General features: G+C 40.6%; 1 protein-coding gene and 1 long non-coding RNA gene across 3 annotated transcripts; one reads left to right on the plus strand and one right to left on the minus strand.

Annotated features, from left to right (window-relative positions):
• Window positions 1-5,741: 5,741 nt before the first annotated feature.
• Window positions 5,742-13,652, minus strand: LOC117958324. Its single transcript, XR_004659695.1, has 2 exons — window positions 13,565-13,652; window positions 5,742-5,825 (listed from the first exon to the last, which is right to left on the minus strand). It is a non-coding gene; the product is annotated as an uncharacterized LOC117958324 (long non-coding RNA).
• On the plus strand, window positions 13,628-17,886 carry emp2 (epithelial membrane protein 2). Of its 2 annotated transcripts, XR_004659694.1 has the most exons (5): window positions 13,628-13,785; window positions 13,869-13,977; window positions 14,059-14,199; window positions 15,163-15,533; window positions 15,587-17,886. XR_004659694.1 is itself a non-coding variant. In XM_034894629.1 (4 exons), the coding sequence occupies exons 1-4, from the start codon at window positions 13,708-13,710 to the stop codon at window positions 15,330-15,332; spliced, it is 498 nt and encodes a 165-aa protein (XP_034750520.1). In that variant the 5' UTR covers window positions 13,628-13,707; the 3' UTR covers window positions 15,333-15,701. The 2 variants fall into 2 exon arrangements, 1 of the variants encoding a protein (XP_034750520.1); XM_034894629.1 differs by having other exon boundaries at window positions 15,163-15,701.
• The last annotated feature ends 296 nt before the right edge of the window (window positions 17,887-18,182 follow it).

Here is an 18,182-nt window from a genome sequence, read left to right on the forward strand (position 1 = left end):
CCCCCCCCCCCCAGAGAAGAGGAAGGCAGAGAGAAGAGAGGTGTAGAAAACAGTTTGACTGCCAGCATTGTTCCACAATCAAATCTTTCTGGCTTGGTCACTATCTCCTTTTCTTTCCCTCTGTATAATTTTTTTGTACAGTCCAGTAATATTGCTTCTGTCCTCCACTATCTTCTATCTCATGTCTTTGTGTTGTTTTTTTCCTGTGCTGTTCAATCTGCCTCCTGCTGATTGCCTCCAGTAGCGGGCCTTACAGAGCGAACATGGACACGCTCACACACACATGCATGTATGCTGTAAGAAACAGGAACAGGGGAGGTGGGGGGTTGCTTCCTGTCTGGCTGTAGATCTCTGTGTGTGTTTTCTTGGTTAGTGTATGTGTGTGTGTCTGGCATGCATCCAGGTAGTAGAAGTGCTGGGGAAGGAGGGACGGTGGGGAGATTTTAGTTTTAATGGTCACACAGGAGACACTTTATTGTTTGAAAGTTGCAGATGGCAACAGCAGCCTCCAGCTATTGGTGGTATGAAGTTTCATGAAAAGACATTTATTTCTACAGTTCTGTGTCACAATGTCCTAATTGCCTCAATTGTCAATTGCTACGTACGTATTTTAAATAAATAACAGTTTATAACAGACATGCTTGCTGAACTGCACTGCACTACACTACACTGCTGCTCGACACAGGAGGACGCTGCAGAGAAACTTTAAAAACGGACTGAATATGAGATGCTTTTATGAAGCACTTTTCTACTTAACGACTCTCAAAGCACCTTACCCACTACAGGCATTCAAGTTGCCACCTGCTCATTAGATAAACATTAAGCACATGCACATTCACACAGTGATGGCACAGGATCAGGAGCAATTTGTTGTTCAGTGTCTTGCCCCAGGACACTTCGACACGTAGGCTACAGGGGTCAGGCGTCAAACCCCAGACCTTCCGATTGGTAGACAACCGCCCCACAACCTGTGCACCAAAAACAAATTGGATGCTGTGACATCAATGTAGTAAGTGAGGCACAAACTGGGGCTAAGAGTTTGTTTCTGTGAAATGTGAAAAAAATGAAAGAAATGAAAGAAATGTGATTTTTAACACAACATCATATGTGTATATGGAAAATAGATCCGAGTAAGGTGTTTCACAAAACCTGATAGAGGATTTAAAGTAGTTCTCAACCAGCTACAACATTCAAATGTTGCTCATATAGACAGAAAATATTATATCATTTTGCACTAATATGATAAATATGATATTACAGTAACCTGGAAGAGGCAAACTTGCATGACAAGTAATTTGTATTGTGTGCTTTTTTAATTGTGATGTAGGAATTAAACTTAAATGCGGGTTTTGAATACTTCTTCAACCACTGATAATGTTTGATGTAGATGTGCAGTAGTTGGGCCTCTTCCACCTTATTATAGTTGATCCACCTATTATGCAGTACTCTTAGCCTCTGGGTCATATGCTCCAGAAAAGGGAAAGCGCGTCTAAAAAACTGGGTTCACACCATGGGTTGGGTCTGTCTTGGTTCTGAAACTAAAATTATTCAGATTGTTTATGTATTTTTTGTATAGGAAATCCTTCCCATGATAGGACTTATTGCTATAAACATTTAAAATAATACATGGCCAGCAAAACAAAATGAAAAATCTCAAAATGAGATATGTATTGTATTTGCAAATTATCTCTTAGGTGAAGATTATACACATAATAGCATGAGGAGCAAAGATCTATTTCTGCCCCAGGTGAGATACACTTTGCTAAATGAAAAGCCTAATTACAGGGTGGAGCTGTGTACACCCTAATGTTTCCTCCTCTAGGTCTACAACAATAGCACAGTTAAATGATATGTGTGACGTTCATTGTGAGTGGGTCTCTCTAGTGTAGTATGGGGTGTATTGATGTATGGAGGCCACCTGACACCCGACAGAGAGGTCGAACCTGTTCCCACCAATGTGTTTGTGTGTGTGTGTGTGTGTTTGTGCACAAAAGTGTGTTTGGGTAAGAGCAATGGTACAGGGTTGTCAGTTGCCTGTGGAGCTGAGGATGGTGGGATTGCTTTGTTGTTTAAACAGGCACCGTGTGGGCCTGTGTGCTGTTGTGTGCACCGATGTGATGTTGAAAGGAAAAACAAGCATGTTGAAGGGTGACACACAGGTAACAGAAACAACAAAAGACACTAACAGTGGTGCAAGCGTAGTTTATTCTCTATCCATAAAAGTCCAGGACATAGTAATTGTTTTTGAGATCCTCTAGAAAAGAGACAAATTGCAATCCTGTGCAATTTATGGAAATTTTCTAGGTTGTATTAAATGTATTGCATTAAATTAAAACGTTAAAATGTGAAAACGTGGATGTGAGACGGTAAAAAACAAAGAAAAGTGTAGTTTTAGTGTGTGTGTGTGTGTGTGTGTGTGTGTGTGAGAGAGAGAGAGAGTGTTTGTGTGTGTGCATGCCCACTGGCAAGGTCTTGGATGAGCAAATGAGAAAAAGAGTCCATTGTATTTACTGTTACAATTTAGCAACATAAACTCAAATTGCAGATTCCATCCATTCCTTTCCTGCCTGCCCAGCTCTGAATGTGTATGCCCGTATGCACATGCCATGTGATAACTCATGTGAATGTGTATGAGTTGGTGCACATGACGTGTGGAAATATGAATGTAGGCAAACACAGAGAGTAATTTGTGGTCTAACGAGAATTAACTTTCAAGGCAACCTGCTATTATCACACAGCAGCACAAGCTGGGCATCCTGAGGCTTAAAAAAAAACTAGTATTCCTTCTTGCTGTGCGCTGTAAGAACATGTATGAAAGAAAAGTGTCAAGCAGTATCCTAATTGGTGGACTTTTGTCACATTCAAAAATCCCAAAGTTAAATTTTGAATCTAACATTGGAGCTTTGGTTCTTGTTTGATTTGAAGAGAAATTGTATTTTGAATTCTCCTACTTTCTTAGGGATATTTGAGAGCCGGTGCTGCTAGGAGACACACTGTCCATTTGCCAGTGTGCCACCTGCTGTTTAAAACTTCTTGGCACGCTGAGCTGCCAAATTTGCCATGCTCACTTTATGCGGGGATTGGCAAGCAAAACCACACAAATGATCATGTATTTCTAGATCTCAGTACAGAACGATCGAACGCAGGTACCGTTTGACTGGAGAACTATCGACACTACTTGGTCCTGAGTTACATCCGTCAACACCTTAAAGGTATCGAGAACCAGCCCTGGTGCTACCCTTGTCCTTAATGTAGCACAGCACACACCATTGATCACTTCTGTGTCTAGAATTTGATTAATTGTAAGCACAAGCTCACTCATTTACTTAAAAGATTTAAAACTTGGAATGTCAAAGTGTAAGGGCTTCAGGGATGGATTCCCATTTATTCCAGCAGGGATGGCGGTCCCGTGTTTTGGCCGCCTAGAAAATGCAAAGAACTATGTGCTGCTTAACAAATCTTGATAATGCCCTCTTCATTACCTCGTGTCTGTCCTGACTAAGTGTGTCCTCATGACCGCACAAACGAATCCCATCCCTTCACAATGGTAACATCGGACCACCGAGCACATGGCATGAACAAAGAACCTGATGTCCTAAGGTCATTATGTAAACTTAATCAGGTTTAAAAATGATCACAGCAAACCTTTCCAGGTTGGGTAATTGTTCATGTTTCAGTCAAGTGTTTTCAATTTTTCAGTTATCAATTCTTTTCGAAGGGACAGTCTTGATGGGGCAGCTGTTCGTCAACTCAGCGACAGGCCTGATATGCTTTTAGAGATGGGTGTGGCGTTGTACAAACACAGGCCTTTTGCACCTTCAACTGAAAATGAATGCAAAGTACTCCTGACTAGACTATTCTTGGCAGAGCGCAGTGCACCACATTCTAATGAACGGGTTCTTATGATATCAGATGAAAAGTAATGCACAATAATTTGCATGATATCTTACCGAAATTAGGCAACCGCCGGCTGGTCACATGACAGTGACAACAGTTAAGTTGAACGGTCTTTACAGTTAACTTTAGCAGATAAAAGGTTGCTGTCAGCTGGGTATTGGGCACTTTTAGGGGAAAGGTCGTTTCAGAGGCCCTTGCAGTGGAGTGTAGCTGAAAAAATGTAAATATCAGATGGCTCCAGAGCACTCATAGATGACAATCCTTTAAGGGGCCATTGCAGTTGATTTTAACCAACAAAAGGTATTCTTTATGCGGCTACAAAAGTTACATTTAGAAACCTAGTTAAGATTAGAAATATGATATGAAGAAACATCGTACGTTTCCTGGGTAAAAGTCTTGTGTTTTTCCCAGGACTCAAAACTCAGCTCCCCCGCTTGAAAAAGCTCCATTTCATGATCCAGCCATCCACCCTGACCTCCTCCCTAGGCAGACCAGAGTGCTGTTATACAACAGCTGTCAATGTGATGTATGTAGAAATAAATATATGGAATATATGTGAATTACAGTGCAGTACTTTTTGTAGCTGTGTTCGAATGGTTGATAAGAGCAGCCTGCCCAGTGGCCTCCTGGAAACGCGTCTTCACTGTGGCGGCAGGCTAATTTAGTTATTCCTTTGGACAGAGCCGGCTGTTTTCCTTGTTTCAGTCTTTGTGCTAAGCTAAGCTGAACTAAGCAAAACAGTTTCTGATTGTAGCCTCATATTTACTGAGCATACATGAGATTGGTGTCAATCTTTTCATCCAACTATCAGTAAGAATGTCAATTATAGCATATACCAAAATATCAAAATATTCCTTTAACTTCGTCAAATATTGCAGAACGACTTAAAAATATAGAACGTCGTCAAAGAGATAAAATGACGGGACAGAAGCATGAATAGTGGGCTTGTTGTATAGTCTGGAGTACTCGAGCAAAAATGCCGTAAAATAAATGAAGTGCATCATCTGGTGGGGTTTGACAGAGGGTAGAACATTGATTGCAGAGAAGCTGGGGATGAAAACAATAAGAGAGACAGAACATTTCTTTTTCCAACGGCCTATGTTGATTACTAGATGCTCTATCCTTTTCAGGAATGTGTTTGAAACCATGTGGAATCTATAAAGTGATGTGTCTTACATTTATGTTTTAATTATAATGAGCTACGATAGCCAGACAAGAAATGAGAGAACACAAACTGACCTCTTTCACCAGGGAGGTAAGGTGCAGAAACGCACCAATAATTAAAAAAAAGGTTTCCCAGGTGAAAAAGAAAATGACTACTCCACTAACACCCTGATCCGCTTTAACCTGTCAATTAATACAGCTGAAAACGTTGTAAAAAATTGGGAATATCATTCATAAAATCATGATCATTTTGTGCAAAAGCTCCCATTCTCCCTCTCCTTTTCACCTTTCCATTTCTCTTTTGTAAACATTTGCCCTTTTGCTCCTATTCTATATTCTTTCCAGACTTTATTCCTTCCTCTTCTTGACTTTTCATCCCCTTTTATCCTCTTAATTTCCTTTTGTCTACCTCTCTTTCTGACCTCTGCCGTTTCTTGTCTCTTTACACACACACACACACACACACACACACACACACACACACACACACACACACACACACACACACACACACACACACACAGATCTTAATTCCCAAACCACACCCAGCTCCAACCCTCCAGCCCTCCCACTCACGCTCTGGACAGCCTTTACAGAGAACGTACTTTTTTTTGCAGACAACCTGTGAGATCTCCAGCTGCCGTTTTGTCACGTTTGAAGGCTGTCTTACACCATTTTTCTCAATTCATCCTTCCTTCATTTATCTTTTCTCATACGCACACACAGTCCCATCTGGAATTCCACACATCTTCACGGTCTGCACTCTGTAAGTATTTTTAGTTTGCACATTGTTTGAATGCTGCACTGAACTTTCTCTATGGGAACCCATTCAAATGGGGCTGCCAAATATCTCTTTAACAAACTAATAGTGACTAAATGTCTTTGTGGTGAGTTTTTTAGCCTATATTCTGGGATAGTTTGAACTAGCTACCATAACAGACTAAACTATTCCTAAAATATTTGGTGCTCAGTCTGGAGATGTAAGTAGCATATCTTGTGAGGATAGGGTTATTTTGTTTGATCATTCATTATACATCAGAATCGTTTTAAGCCTTTGCTGCAGTATGTCCCCCTGCGGGTATTTTTACACAGATCATAACTTTGCTGAGTGGCTCCAAGATTCAAAAACTGGAAATGAAAGGGGCGTTGTCTGCCTCTAATGTGTGCGTGTGTGTTCTGTGTCTAAGTGCTGTCAATGACTGTTTAGTGTGTTAGTTGCATTTTTCAATGGACAAAGGAAATGTGTGTGTGTGTGTGTGTGTGTGTCATAGGTATTTTTGAGTGTTCTGTTGGGTTTGGATCCATATCTAGAAATTACACTAAATGTATGGCACGTTGCATCTGCAAGCTTGTCCATATAGGTAACACTAATTAATTATGTTGCTATAGATTAGGTAATTTTGTAGTTTGAATATAGGTCATATGTGTAATTTGATTATCATAGGTAGATGTGTTCAGGTCCCATGTTAAGCACATTATTTGAACTATAATGCTGAATACAGCTGCCCCAATCTTGCATTGGGACTGATTTGCACCTTACTTTTGATGAGGTAGGTGATTACTGTCACATATTCCCTCCATGGGTGCTCCCTCTTGTGGTTGAAAACAACAACCCGGTCCAGGTTTTTCCTGTTTAGAGGGTATTGTTCACACTGGGCTGCAGAACTGACTGACTGACTGAGTGGGACTCATTGTCATCAGGCAATGTTTGCATGACAGAGAATGCAGTCTGATGAAAACTGATAAAGCTGATGAAGATTACTGTCATGTATTATGCAAACAATCTATCAGAAACTAACTTGCATTCCACTGTTGACATGCAGTCATAAACTATTTCACACAATGCATGGAAGAAGGCAGAAAAGGACAAAAAAACAAAACAATAGAAGGACGAGGATGGACCCATTCAAGTTGCTCATGCAGCTGCAGCTTAACATGGTGAACATCTTATTATGTCACATTACATCAACTCTAAGTGTGAAAGGTCAAACCAACTAGTCTTGATGACTGAACACCATCTTCTTTTCTCTTCTCTTCTCTTCTCTTCTCTTCTCTTCTCTTCTCTTCTCTTCTCTTCTCTTCTCTTCTCTTCTCTTCCAGCTTTTAATTTACTGTTATGAGGCCCACAGTGACGTGACACAACAAGGCATGGTCGTTTTAAAGGCAGGGTGCCAGTTTTAATTCAAAAGATTTTTCGGTTGAACTGAAGTAGCAGGGGGAGAGAGGTGTGTGATATTTGATAGGAGGATTAGGCAGGGGTGTGAGGTTCTAAAACATGCTGACAGATGAAAACTTTCAGGGAAGAAGACTGAAGTGACAGCGTGGAATAGAAAAAAAAAGAAGTGAATGGGGGCATGATTAACAGATGAGGATGGATGTCTCTTATGTACCTCTCTATCAGGTGTTTCTCAACTTCTCTCGGCCATGTGCGAGTCATTACTAAACAACACACACACACACACACACACACACACACACACACACACACACACACCTAACAAACAAAAATAAAGAATTCCTGCATCAGAGGGAAGTCTTTAAACACAGCACGAAAACAGTTGTGTGCATGTGTGTGTCTGTGTGCTCATTTGTCAGGTTGTAAACACACACACACACACACACACACACACACACAATTTCTTTGCATCTTATCTATTCTCCTGGTATTTAACAAAAGTCATCATAGCTCAAATATTTTTTCACGATAAAGTAGAGGAACTGATTTTGGGCTTATGACAAAAATATCTAGGAAATGTCAAGTTATTAGGCTTGTGTTGCCAGTAATAAAACAGTCCCTGTTTAAAAATGAGTTTGAAATGACGAGTGTTGTTGTCAGTTTGAGCTGTGAATATAGTACATCATTTTTATGCACTTTACAAACCTTTATCCACATGTTTAAGAAAGAACGTTCCACTCTTGTCTTAGTTGGAGTGTGCATAGTGAGAAACAAAGTGACAGTGTTGCATTAGCATGTGAATGTCCTCATAAAATGTCAGAGTTAGCCTGAGCCTTCTCCCCACATGAGATGGTCCAACCTCAGTGACCTCAAAACAATTGTGCATTTGGGACATACTGGTTTTGTTCTCCAAGTGCAGTACAAAAAAAGCTGTGTTTCTTGTTTGCATATGGAGGAAACAGTGTTGGATCCAGCCTCTTAATTGGGACAAAGCCACCATGGCTTATCCTCTGGTGACACCCTCAAGCCAAACTGTCAAATATTTGGCTTTCTAGTGTTAAAGATGTGCAAATAGCAAAGTTGTCCCCGCATCTTTCATCCAGTTTTGCTTTTTGCTTGACAAGCTTCTTTCAGAGATGCAGGCAGCCAGGTGTAAGTCCATAATGCAATTCTAAAGAAGAATAAAAGACACATGGCAAAAAGAATCCTGACCGAGGTTTTCACAATTCATGCATGAAAGGGTTACAACCAAACTGTGTGTGTGCATCTGATCCGTGCCTGTGGGTGTAGTGTGCTCGTCCTTAACAAAACTTAGTTCAGCCACTGGCTTCACTCCAGGGAAGAAAGCCGTTTGTGTTTTTTCTAAAAATAAGCCTTGGCTAGGATATTCTTGTTGTGTATACATACACACATGCATTACACACACACACACACACACACACACACACACACACACACACACACACACACACACACACACACCGTCAACTGTTTTGACCTTAGGGAAGAAATACAGAGCGTGGTGTCAGTTAAAAATGTTGTATCAGTTTGTGGTTTGGGGGAGGAAATGTTGCACATAGAGTTATAACTTAGGACCTCATAAGGGGCTGGAGGGCTCCACTGGAAGCCTTCTTTCCTTTTCTCTTCCTCAGTTAGTCTTTCCGTGGGCAAAGACAGAAAGAGAAACATACAGAGAAAGAGGGAGTTGGACAGTGAGAGAGACGGGGGAGTGAGATACAGAGGCCCAGATAAGTCTGTGGCTTTGTGTTTTAGGAAAAGAGTAAAAAAAGGACATTAAAAGTCAGCATTTTCCACTAGGGAAGGGAATCAGTCGACACGCACGCACACACACACACACACACACACACACACACACACACACACAGACACACACATGCAAACACACACACACGCACGCACACACACACACACACACACATATACATACACATACAAACACACACACACACACACACACACTTGCATTGAGTCCCCCAGCCTCCTATTGTAAGGCTGAGTGGAGAGGAGGAATGGCAGCCTGTTTGTCAGGGTGGGTGTCAGGCGAGGTGTCCGGAGTCTGACAGAATCAGACTACCTATGTGATTACACAAAAATGCAGTATTTGTTATTTTATTAAAGAAAAGAACGGTCCAATCTTGTCTTAGTAAGTGGACTAAGACAGTTTACTTTAATAATGACCTGAATGCTGTATGGTGAGTATAGGATTACCGCTAACTTGGACAAGGAAGACAGTTTATCACTTGTTCGCTGATTGACTCGCCACAGCTGAGCGTATATCTATTATAATAGATAAGGCACAACATTTCGGTGTTATGCATGTCAGACTAGTGAGGCTAATGTACACAGCAGCTTTACGCAGCTATGTGCTTTGTGTGTGTGTTTGTGTCTGCAGCTGTCGCCTGGGGTCAGAGGTGTGCATCAGTGCTTTCACACTTTACTATCAGCGCTGAGTGAAACCTCTTCAATGCAGCCCTGTTCCCAAGGAACCCCGGGGAACACAGGCCTCCACTTTTAGGTCAATGTTTGCGTGCATTTGTGTGTGTAAAATGGTATCAAGAGAAATAGAAAGAGAGATAGAGAGAGAGAGAGAGAGAGAGAGAGAGAGAGAGAGAGAGAGAGAGAGAGAGAGAGAGAGAGAGAGAGAGAAAGAGAGAGAGAGAGAGAGAGAGAGAGAGGACTAGTTTTCAGAAGTAATGATGTAATGTTGGGTTTGTTTCTCCACGTAGATACATTACTCATTTTAAAATTTGTATTAATTTGCAGTATTGTATTATGTTTGCTTAAAAAAATAAAAGTAATGGACAAAGAAATGGTTCATCCAGCCACACAAAGAAAAAGATGACAATAATAATCAGCATGATTGTAATTTTTGGATAATTTCTCTTGTATATGATCATTACAGTTTGGACTATCAAAGCAATACATCTATAAAAACATAAAAAAGGAGAATGTATACTTTGCAGGAGAATGTATACATCATTTACAGAAGAATATACATAATTTGCAGAAGCAAAATCTGGACTGTGTTTGTGAGTCTATCATTTTTGAAAGTTTCTTAGCAGGCTATATGTTTTCGGTTTAGTTTAGTTTACATGGATGCATGTATACATCAGAGTGTATGTGTGTGTGTGTGTGTGTGTGTGTGTGTGTGTGTGTGTGTGTGTGTGTGTGTGTATGTGTGTGTTTACGCTCTTGTTTTTGTTATTCTTGCTCCCCTCCATCCCACTCTAAAGGGGTTCCCTTTTTTTCTCTGTCTCCCCCTCCCTCTTCCCTTCATCTTTTCTCCACTGAGACGCAAAAACAGCTGCAGATTAAATCAGATCCAGCTGTGTGTGTTAGTGTGTGTGTGTGTGTACATGTCTAGGAGATTGCTTGCTGCTTTGAAGATTTTTTTCCTGCAGGTCAGATTAGACTCAAATACCAGAGAGATGCTTTTGAAAGGGATGTAGTGAATTCAATTGCTGATTCTTTTCCCTTTGCTTTCCTGGCTTTTCCGGCTCTGTCCCCTTCACTTTTTGCGCTAGCAGAATTGCACTATTATTTTTTGCTTTCGCTAGATTTAGAAACTTTTCAGACCCTCTTAGCTTAGCTATCTTTGTTTCTAAAAAGCAACTAGCAACAAATTTTACGTCTTCAGACCATCGAGGGGGAAAGCGAGATAAGCCTAATTGTTATTCATTCCCATGCATGCTTCTCAGAGTAATCTCAGTCCACGGCTCTTCTGGCAACAGCACTGGGTCTCTCTCTCTCTCTCTCTCTCTCTCTTTCTCTCTCTCTCTCTCTCTCTTTCTCTCTCTCTTCTCTGGCGCCATGAGCAGCAGACAGTCAACATAACCACTAAGCTTTATGCAAATTATACACAATGACATCACCAATATGCAAATGAGTGTATGGCATCATCTGGAGACTTTTAGGGATGTTTGGAGCTAGTGCTAGCTAGTTAATTGGAAAAGAGATGGCAACAATGGATGACATGGCCCAGCCAGGTTTTAACGGGATTGATCTTGACAAGGTGCTACTGAAAGCTGAACCAGACATTTTCTGTTAACCAATTGTTCCAATCAACTTTGATGAGGTGAAAACACACTGTGATAGGGTCAACGTTTAGGACAAAACATAGACAGCACCCCAAAACAAGTTCACTGCTATGTGTGTACACAGTGCCATAGATATGCATTACTAAGCCTCTGTCCTGATTGACAGGTCGGTGTGTAGCCACGCCCTAAAGCATCCTCTGCTATATTGTCTGTTTTACAGTAAATGGGACAGTCATTTACACAATGAACATCATGCTATATGAACAAGGCTTGAAGCTAGCGTTTGAGACCATAAAGTCATTATTAAAACGTTTACTGAAGTGAGAACTGGGTCATTATCTCATGGACATCTGTACGAGCAAATGTCTTGTTGCAACCAGTGGAGTTGCCACCTGTTGGGAACTAGATAGAGTCCAAGGCAAGGCAGCTTTAGTTGTGTAGCATATTTCAGCAACAGGGCAATTCAAAATGGTTTACATAAAAAAACAATTTAAAAAAAGGCAACATCAACAAATCCAGGTTAAAGGCACTTCCTCTACGCGTTGGCTTCCCTTTTAGAAAAAATTATTGCTGTTTTCCCTTCTTAAAAATAAAAAAATAGTTTACTGTTGATGTTTCCTTACCTCCTTTTTTTACCCTCTTGCCCCCTTCCCCCAACTCAGTCACACCCCACAGCCACATTCAGTTATGAAAAAAACTGCAGCCTGCTTCCTGTCAGGGGGAGAGGGTGTTTTTACTATGACTCCATTTTGGCAGAGAGGGCTAATTCCTCTGCTGTCTGACTTTTGTATGTGTGTGTGTGTGTGTGTGTGTGTGTGTGGGGGCGTGCCTTCACTCACATGCACTTTTCAACATGTTTGTGTCTCAGCCTGCCTCTGAAGGTTTCGGTGGGACTTTAGGCGTTTACTGAAATCAAACTCATATGTTTATGTTATTGTATGTGCATTATCCCAACCGGGTACTTTGGCTGAGTTTGATTTGTACAGTGTACACAGAGAGCAGACTGCAAGCGTGGTGGAGATGTAGGCTTTAGTCTGCATTCATAGTAAAACAGCCTTAAATCGTTGTAAATAAATACATTCTAGATTTCAGAATCTCTTCTTGTGTGATTATATTTGAAGAAGGATAAATGTTAAACAAAATGTTGCTGACAGGGCATTTTGCATGCTGAGCCAAGCCCTTTGACAAGCAAGTGTTTCTGGAAGTATTTGGTATTTTTCCCTTCATGACTATTCCTAGTAATATATGTGAAGAAAAACAGGAAAGAAACACAAAAATGAACAAATGTACAGGCCTGCATATCCCTGTGGAAAGAATCCACATGCAAAATCAAGGCCTCAGACAATTATGCAGTACACTAAGGCCATAGACTTCGGACATTTGGATTGTGGTATAGTGCTACAAATACTAATGTCATGCTGCAAAAAAACAAAGAAATATGCATTTGACCCAGCACCTTAAGTGTCTTTGGTTGATTCACAGTGAACCTTGACCTCTCATGCATCCCTTTTGGCACATTGATGTACTAGCATTGTTGGCACCTTTGGATGGAACTTTCTGCTAACATAGCACGTTGTATTCTGGTCTGCACTGACGGATCTGAGCACATACTGCCCATGTCAAGATGTTAACAGTCAACTGCTTGCTTCCATCAACAAGTCATAGTCAGGATTAGGCCTTCAATCACTGCAGAGTAAACAGCCCACTCCCACATTCTGTACTCCGCATACAAACACACCACACACGTGGTTTGGCATACATAAAACCACAAGATATACGCTTCATCTCACATCTCAGCAGCATTTTCTGTAACTTGAGATAAGAGGTTAAGACTGCAATCTTTGTAGCTGTTTGAAATTAGATTTGATGGAGATGGAGTGATTGTTAGTGCATATGGTCTGTTTTACTGTTTACGCTGTTTCCTTTTATTTTATTCATTTTAAATTTGACACAATTCCATAACAAAATAGGCTAATGACTAAATAAACTCCAATTTATAAAACAAACAGCAGACATTGACTTTTCCGATTAGTATTCTTTACTTGTGTACTGTGTTAGGCAGAAAATTACAATTGGTAAATATAAATATGCTTTTTCCAGTTTACCATGAGTGTTTTTACATTTGGGGCCATCAAGTACCGGGAAGTGAGCCCTCTGCAGTTGTTTTGTCTTTGTGTTTCATGTCTGCTAATAAAAACACTACGGATTCATCTTTCCCTGTATTTGTGTGTGTTTTCAAGTTTTACATGTACTGTATGTTGCTACCAACAGATCCCTTTCATGTGAATGACCTTTATCCACTCCTGACTATCAGCCTGCAAACCAGCCTGAGTGACAACCAGCATAAACACATAAAGCTACTGAAGCAGCCTGTAAAATATTTAACTGGCCTGACCAAACAGAAGGGCAGCCATGTTGATCATCTTGGCCTTCATCATCTTCTTCCATCTGGCTGCAGCCATCCTTCTCTTTGTTTCAACCATTCACAATGTGAGTATAAACCAAGAATGGTCACAGAGCATGGCAGTACATTTTCATCATTTTAACCATCTCTGTGTCCCTCCCTGATTTAGTGTTGGTGGGTGGTGTCGCCAGCTGGACATGAGGTGATCTACGCTGACCTGTGGTACTCCTGTAACTCCACGTGCTATCCTGTGGAGAACAGCCATACCACTGATGCAGGCAAGACAGTGTGCAGCTATGTAATTGATGTGTGTGTACGGTAATTGTGTGTGTAACAGCTCCTTTCTCCTCTTTCCTCAGCCTATCTGCAGGCTGTCCAGGCAACTATGATCCTGGCCACCATCTTCTGTTGTGTCAGCTTCTTCGTCTTCATCCTTCAGCTCTTCAGGCTCCAACAGGGAGAGAGATTTATTTTCACATCCATCATCCAGCTATTGGCCTGTGAGTGACGCACGCACACACACACACACACATACACGCACACACACACACACACACACACACACACACACACACACACACGAATACACACAAGCACAAACACACACACACGTCAAAGCAGCTTTTGTCTCTGTCTGAGAGACTTCTCAGGAGACTTGAGGAGTAAGTCTAGAATGCATTTAGTGCGACAGGAGCTTTTGTGACTATTGTTTTAGCTTACTGGCCATTACCAACCTGGTTTTTCTGTGCAGTGTCCTTGTGTTGGCAAGATTGGAGTGCCAGCCAAAGTGTTAGGTAAAATGTGTAATCTTCAACTTTCCTCACATTCATGGAAAGATAGCAAAGCCTTCACACTGGCCGTTTTACCTTGTGGTAATATAGTATCCAGCGTTTTTGTAAAAATACCATCAACTTACCAAAAGACTTGAAATCAAATACATTGTTCACTTTATTAACGTTGTTAACCAGGACAGGTCCAACCCTGACAGCAAGTCAACAATGACAAAGTGTAGAAAGCTTCTCAAAAGCTGGCACTCAACCACTAACAAATGCTGTTTCATTATAACATACACTGTCCATTTTAGGAAAAGAAATATGCAAAATATGTTCTACTTTAGCAGCAATGCACAGTTGGCTGTGGAGAAGGCTTTAAGTCAGCCCTTTCAGAGTGTAGCTGACTGTTCACAGGAAATTAAGCTAGTCAGCATTACCTTTGGGCAAAGCCAGACTAGCTATTGCCAGTCTTTGTGCTAAGCTAAGCTCTGGTGGGTGGTATCAATCATTTCATCTAACTCTCAGCAAGAAAACAGATAAGTGTATTTTGCTAAATAATGTCAAATAATTGCTTCAAGTGTTACCAAGTTGCTGCAGGACACAACTGGTTGAATGTTGTAGTAGTACATTAAAGGAAATTTCCGCTTCAAATAACAAGTGTAATTTCCATCCTCCTCTCTCCTCCCTTAGCTCTATGTGTGATGATCGCAGTTTCCATCTACACGGCTCAAAAAAACAGCTTTCATGTGCCCAGTCTTCAGGAAGGCTCCTACGGCTCCTCCTATATCCTGGCCTGGATCAGCTTCCCCATGACTCTCATCGGCGGCCTTATGTACCTGGTGCTCAGGAAGCGCAAATAGATTTGATGGGCTTGAGGCACAGGCACGCAAATATTCAAAGATATAAAACAGGAGCACTTGGACACATTTGCATAAAAACATACACTCAGCCTTAACAAACATGCACCCAGTCTCTCTCTAACGCTTAGATTGTATAACACCCTTGGAGATTAAAAAAAATACATGTACACCACAAATCCACATTCATTTCCAGTCTCAGGTTTAGAACTAGGCAATTCACCAATAAACCGCACATTTTTGTCCACCTTACACACTCAAAACCCAATAATCACACAGCTTTCTCCTTCCTGATGGTATAGTTTTCTCACGGAATGTGCTCACTGCGATGCACGAGGACTCGTGCAGGAGTGTATTCAGTTGACGGGCTGTGCCACTCAGAAACAGTCGACTGGATATTCTTTATATTCATGCATGACAGCCACTAAAATATATTTCTGGAAACAGTTAAGAAATTGAAGAAATACACCATGATACACATTTGATCTGCAGTATGAAAAGTGTAGCAATACTTTTGCCATTTAGTAACTGTGCTGGATAGATTCATTTACATGGAGTTGAGGTCAAATCTACACAATTTAAATGCGGATCAGCAAATGCACCACACAGGCACCTCGCTGCATTCAGCACTCACTCCCTGCTCTGCATAGAAAAGGCCCCTGAGGCTCCTTGCTGCGTTTAGTGAGAACGTGCCTTCGCTATCCTTTTCCAACTTTCCCCCTGAGCCCCCACACAATTGTTCCAACATATTGATTAGTCTTTTCCTCTTGTTTCATTGTGTCCGGTTTCCCACCTACCAGCTCCATTTATAGGAACCTGTCTGAAATGTCCAATCACAAAGGATAAAAACTGAAGACCAGTGGGAAGATATGTCTTTCTGGGACTTTCCAAAGGGTCCATACTATTGTTTGTGAATTTATTTTTTATATATAAGCTGTGTGTATAGTTCAGCTAATTGCCAAAAGCTTTTTTTTCTAAGACTGAAATACTAAAGCTATATATGATAGAAAGAAAAAGAAAAAAAAAGAGAGCATCTAATGTTAACCATAGCATGCAGGAAGTGTAGGCCGGCACTAGTAGAAGTAGAATATGTAGGATCGTAACACGTTGTTTGTATTCTTCTGTTACTGACTTGTGTTTTAATGATGAAAAAGGAACCGTTAATGTGCTGTGATATTTGTGATTTTTAAATGACAACATAGGAACACGCAAACTTGAAATAAGAATGAACATTTCTTTGTTATGTTATTATTATTATGCTTGTTTTGTTCACAGCTTCACTGAGAAAAAGGCAAAGGCTATTTATTGTTTGAAACCACTGTTGTGTACTTTAGCATTGTGCGACTGAGGGTGTATGAAGTAATTGAGTCTTGCCTTCTCTAGCCGGGCTACTGTATATTTGGTCCATTACTGAAACATCTCTATCGCCCCTATGCACATGTGTGCTCTGGAAATTAACAACAATAAATGTGTTACTGTACTGTACCTGCCACCAATTCCCAGTATGACTTTCAGCCTTTGTGGGGCATGCAGTCTGACTGATCCCACAGTAACACTGTATAAACTCTTTTCTTTTTTATTCTTGTGTTGGTTTGGGAGTTAAACAGTGAAGGGTAAAGCTTTTAAAGTGACAGAAACAAGTTTAAAACTGTGATGAAAACCTCTTAAGAGGCCCAAATGCATGGAAATTCTCCTAAGAAACTTCTTTAACACTGTTTAAGTGACAGAAACTAAATTAAAACGTAATGAAAACCTCTTTACAAGGGAGAACAGTGGGGTACTACTGTAATGCATGCAGCTTGGATCAGATTGATGGATCCTTCAAGGGTGCCCTGGGTTGTTTTGTGATAGTAATATGTTCATTTTGGGCAACATTTGGACCATACAGTCTGGCAGCTTATTACTCCAATAATGAAGATTCAGGGAAAAGAAATGGAACTGAAGATCAAGATCTCTATCAAGCTATCTCAAGACAATACTTGAAAATGATCAAAACAACATATTGGAGGCCAAGATTGTGATGTTTGTCGTTAAAATGTTTTGCGAAGTTGTCACACTAAATAATAGGCTAAGTCTCCTGTTTGCATGCAGGTTTTTGGCTTTCAGCAGATCTTGTCTGAACTTATTTTGACATGAAAAGTGAGTTGCTGCAGTACAGCAGGAGGCTGGTTGGATCTAGTTGGATTGGTTGGATCTGTTTGATTTAGCTCTGGTGATTTCAGTACACATCTAAATCTAAAGAACTTGGACTTAAGTTCCCTGCAGACTCTGTTGCAGATGGTCAACGGCAATCACCTCAAAACGTTTTGTTATGATTCTTAATTTGGAATTGGAAACGTTTTGGTTTATAGCTGTGATCATTTTCCTGTAGTCTCTTTAACATGTATGTCAATGTAGATGTACTGTATCTAAGGCAATGTCGATCTATACAATAACAACAGCACTGCAGTAAGAATATGAGTTCTTACCCCAAACTGTATTTATAGGGATTTGTTTGTAAAATGACATTGCAGTTGAAATATTTCTATGGCTTAATGAAGTATTACTTCCACATTGATTGAGAGTCTCATGTCGTTTTATAATGAAAATGTGTTGAAATGGTCAATGTTTTAAGATTTTAAATTAAACAGTTTATATTGCTGCATAGGATTCATCCAAAGGTTTTGTACTAGCTTTGACACAGGCCTAAGGTGTATGTGATGAGGGAAATGGGAATGTTTCTGCCTTTACTATTTAAGTCAAATAAAGGTGTGGTAGGCACTTCATTTTTCGTGTTGCTGGGCAACAACTCCAGTACAATCTTTCAGCACATTGTAATGCCAATGGTCTGCGCAAAAACTAGACTACTGCATT

Source organism: Etheostoma cragini, chromosome 15 (genome assembly GCF_013103735.1).
Source record: "Etheostoma cragini isolate CJK2018 chromosome 15, CSU_Ecrag_1.0, whole genome shotgun sequence".
In the NCBI taxonomy this organism is placed as follows: domain Eukaryota; kingdom Metazoa; phylum Chordata; class Actinopteri; order Perciformes; family Percidae; genus Etheostoma; species Etheostoma cragini.

Bases quoted from the DNA above. Each gene is read 5' to 3' on its own strand.
- emp2 (XM_034894629.1), top strand. From the start codon at position 13,708: ATGTTGATCATCTTGGCCTTCATCATCTTCTTCCATCTGGCTGCAGCC. The intron at 13,786-13,868 runs GTGAGTATAAAC...TCCCTGATTTAG, and splicing joins TTGTTTCAACCATTCACAAT to TGTTGGTGGGTGGTGTCGCC. The intron at 14,200-15,162 runs GTGAGTGACGCA...CTCCTCCCTTAG, and splicing joins CATCATCCAGCTATTGGCCT to CTCTATGTGTGATGATCGCA.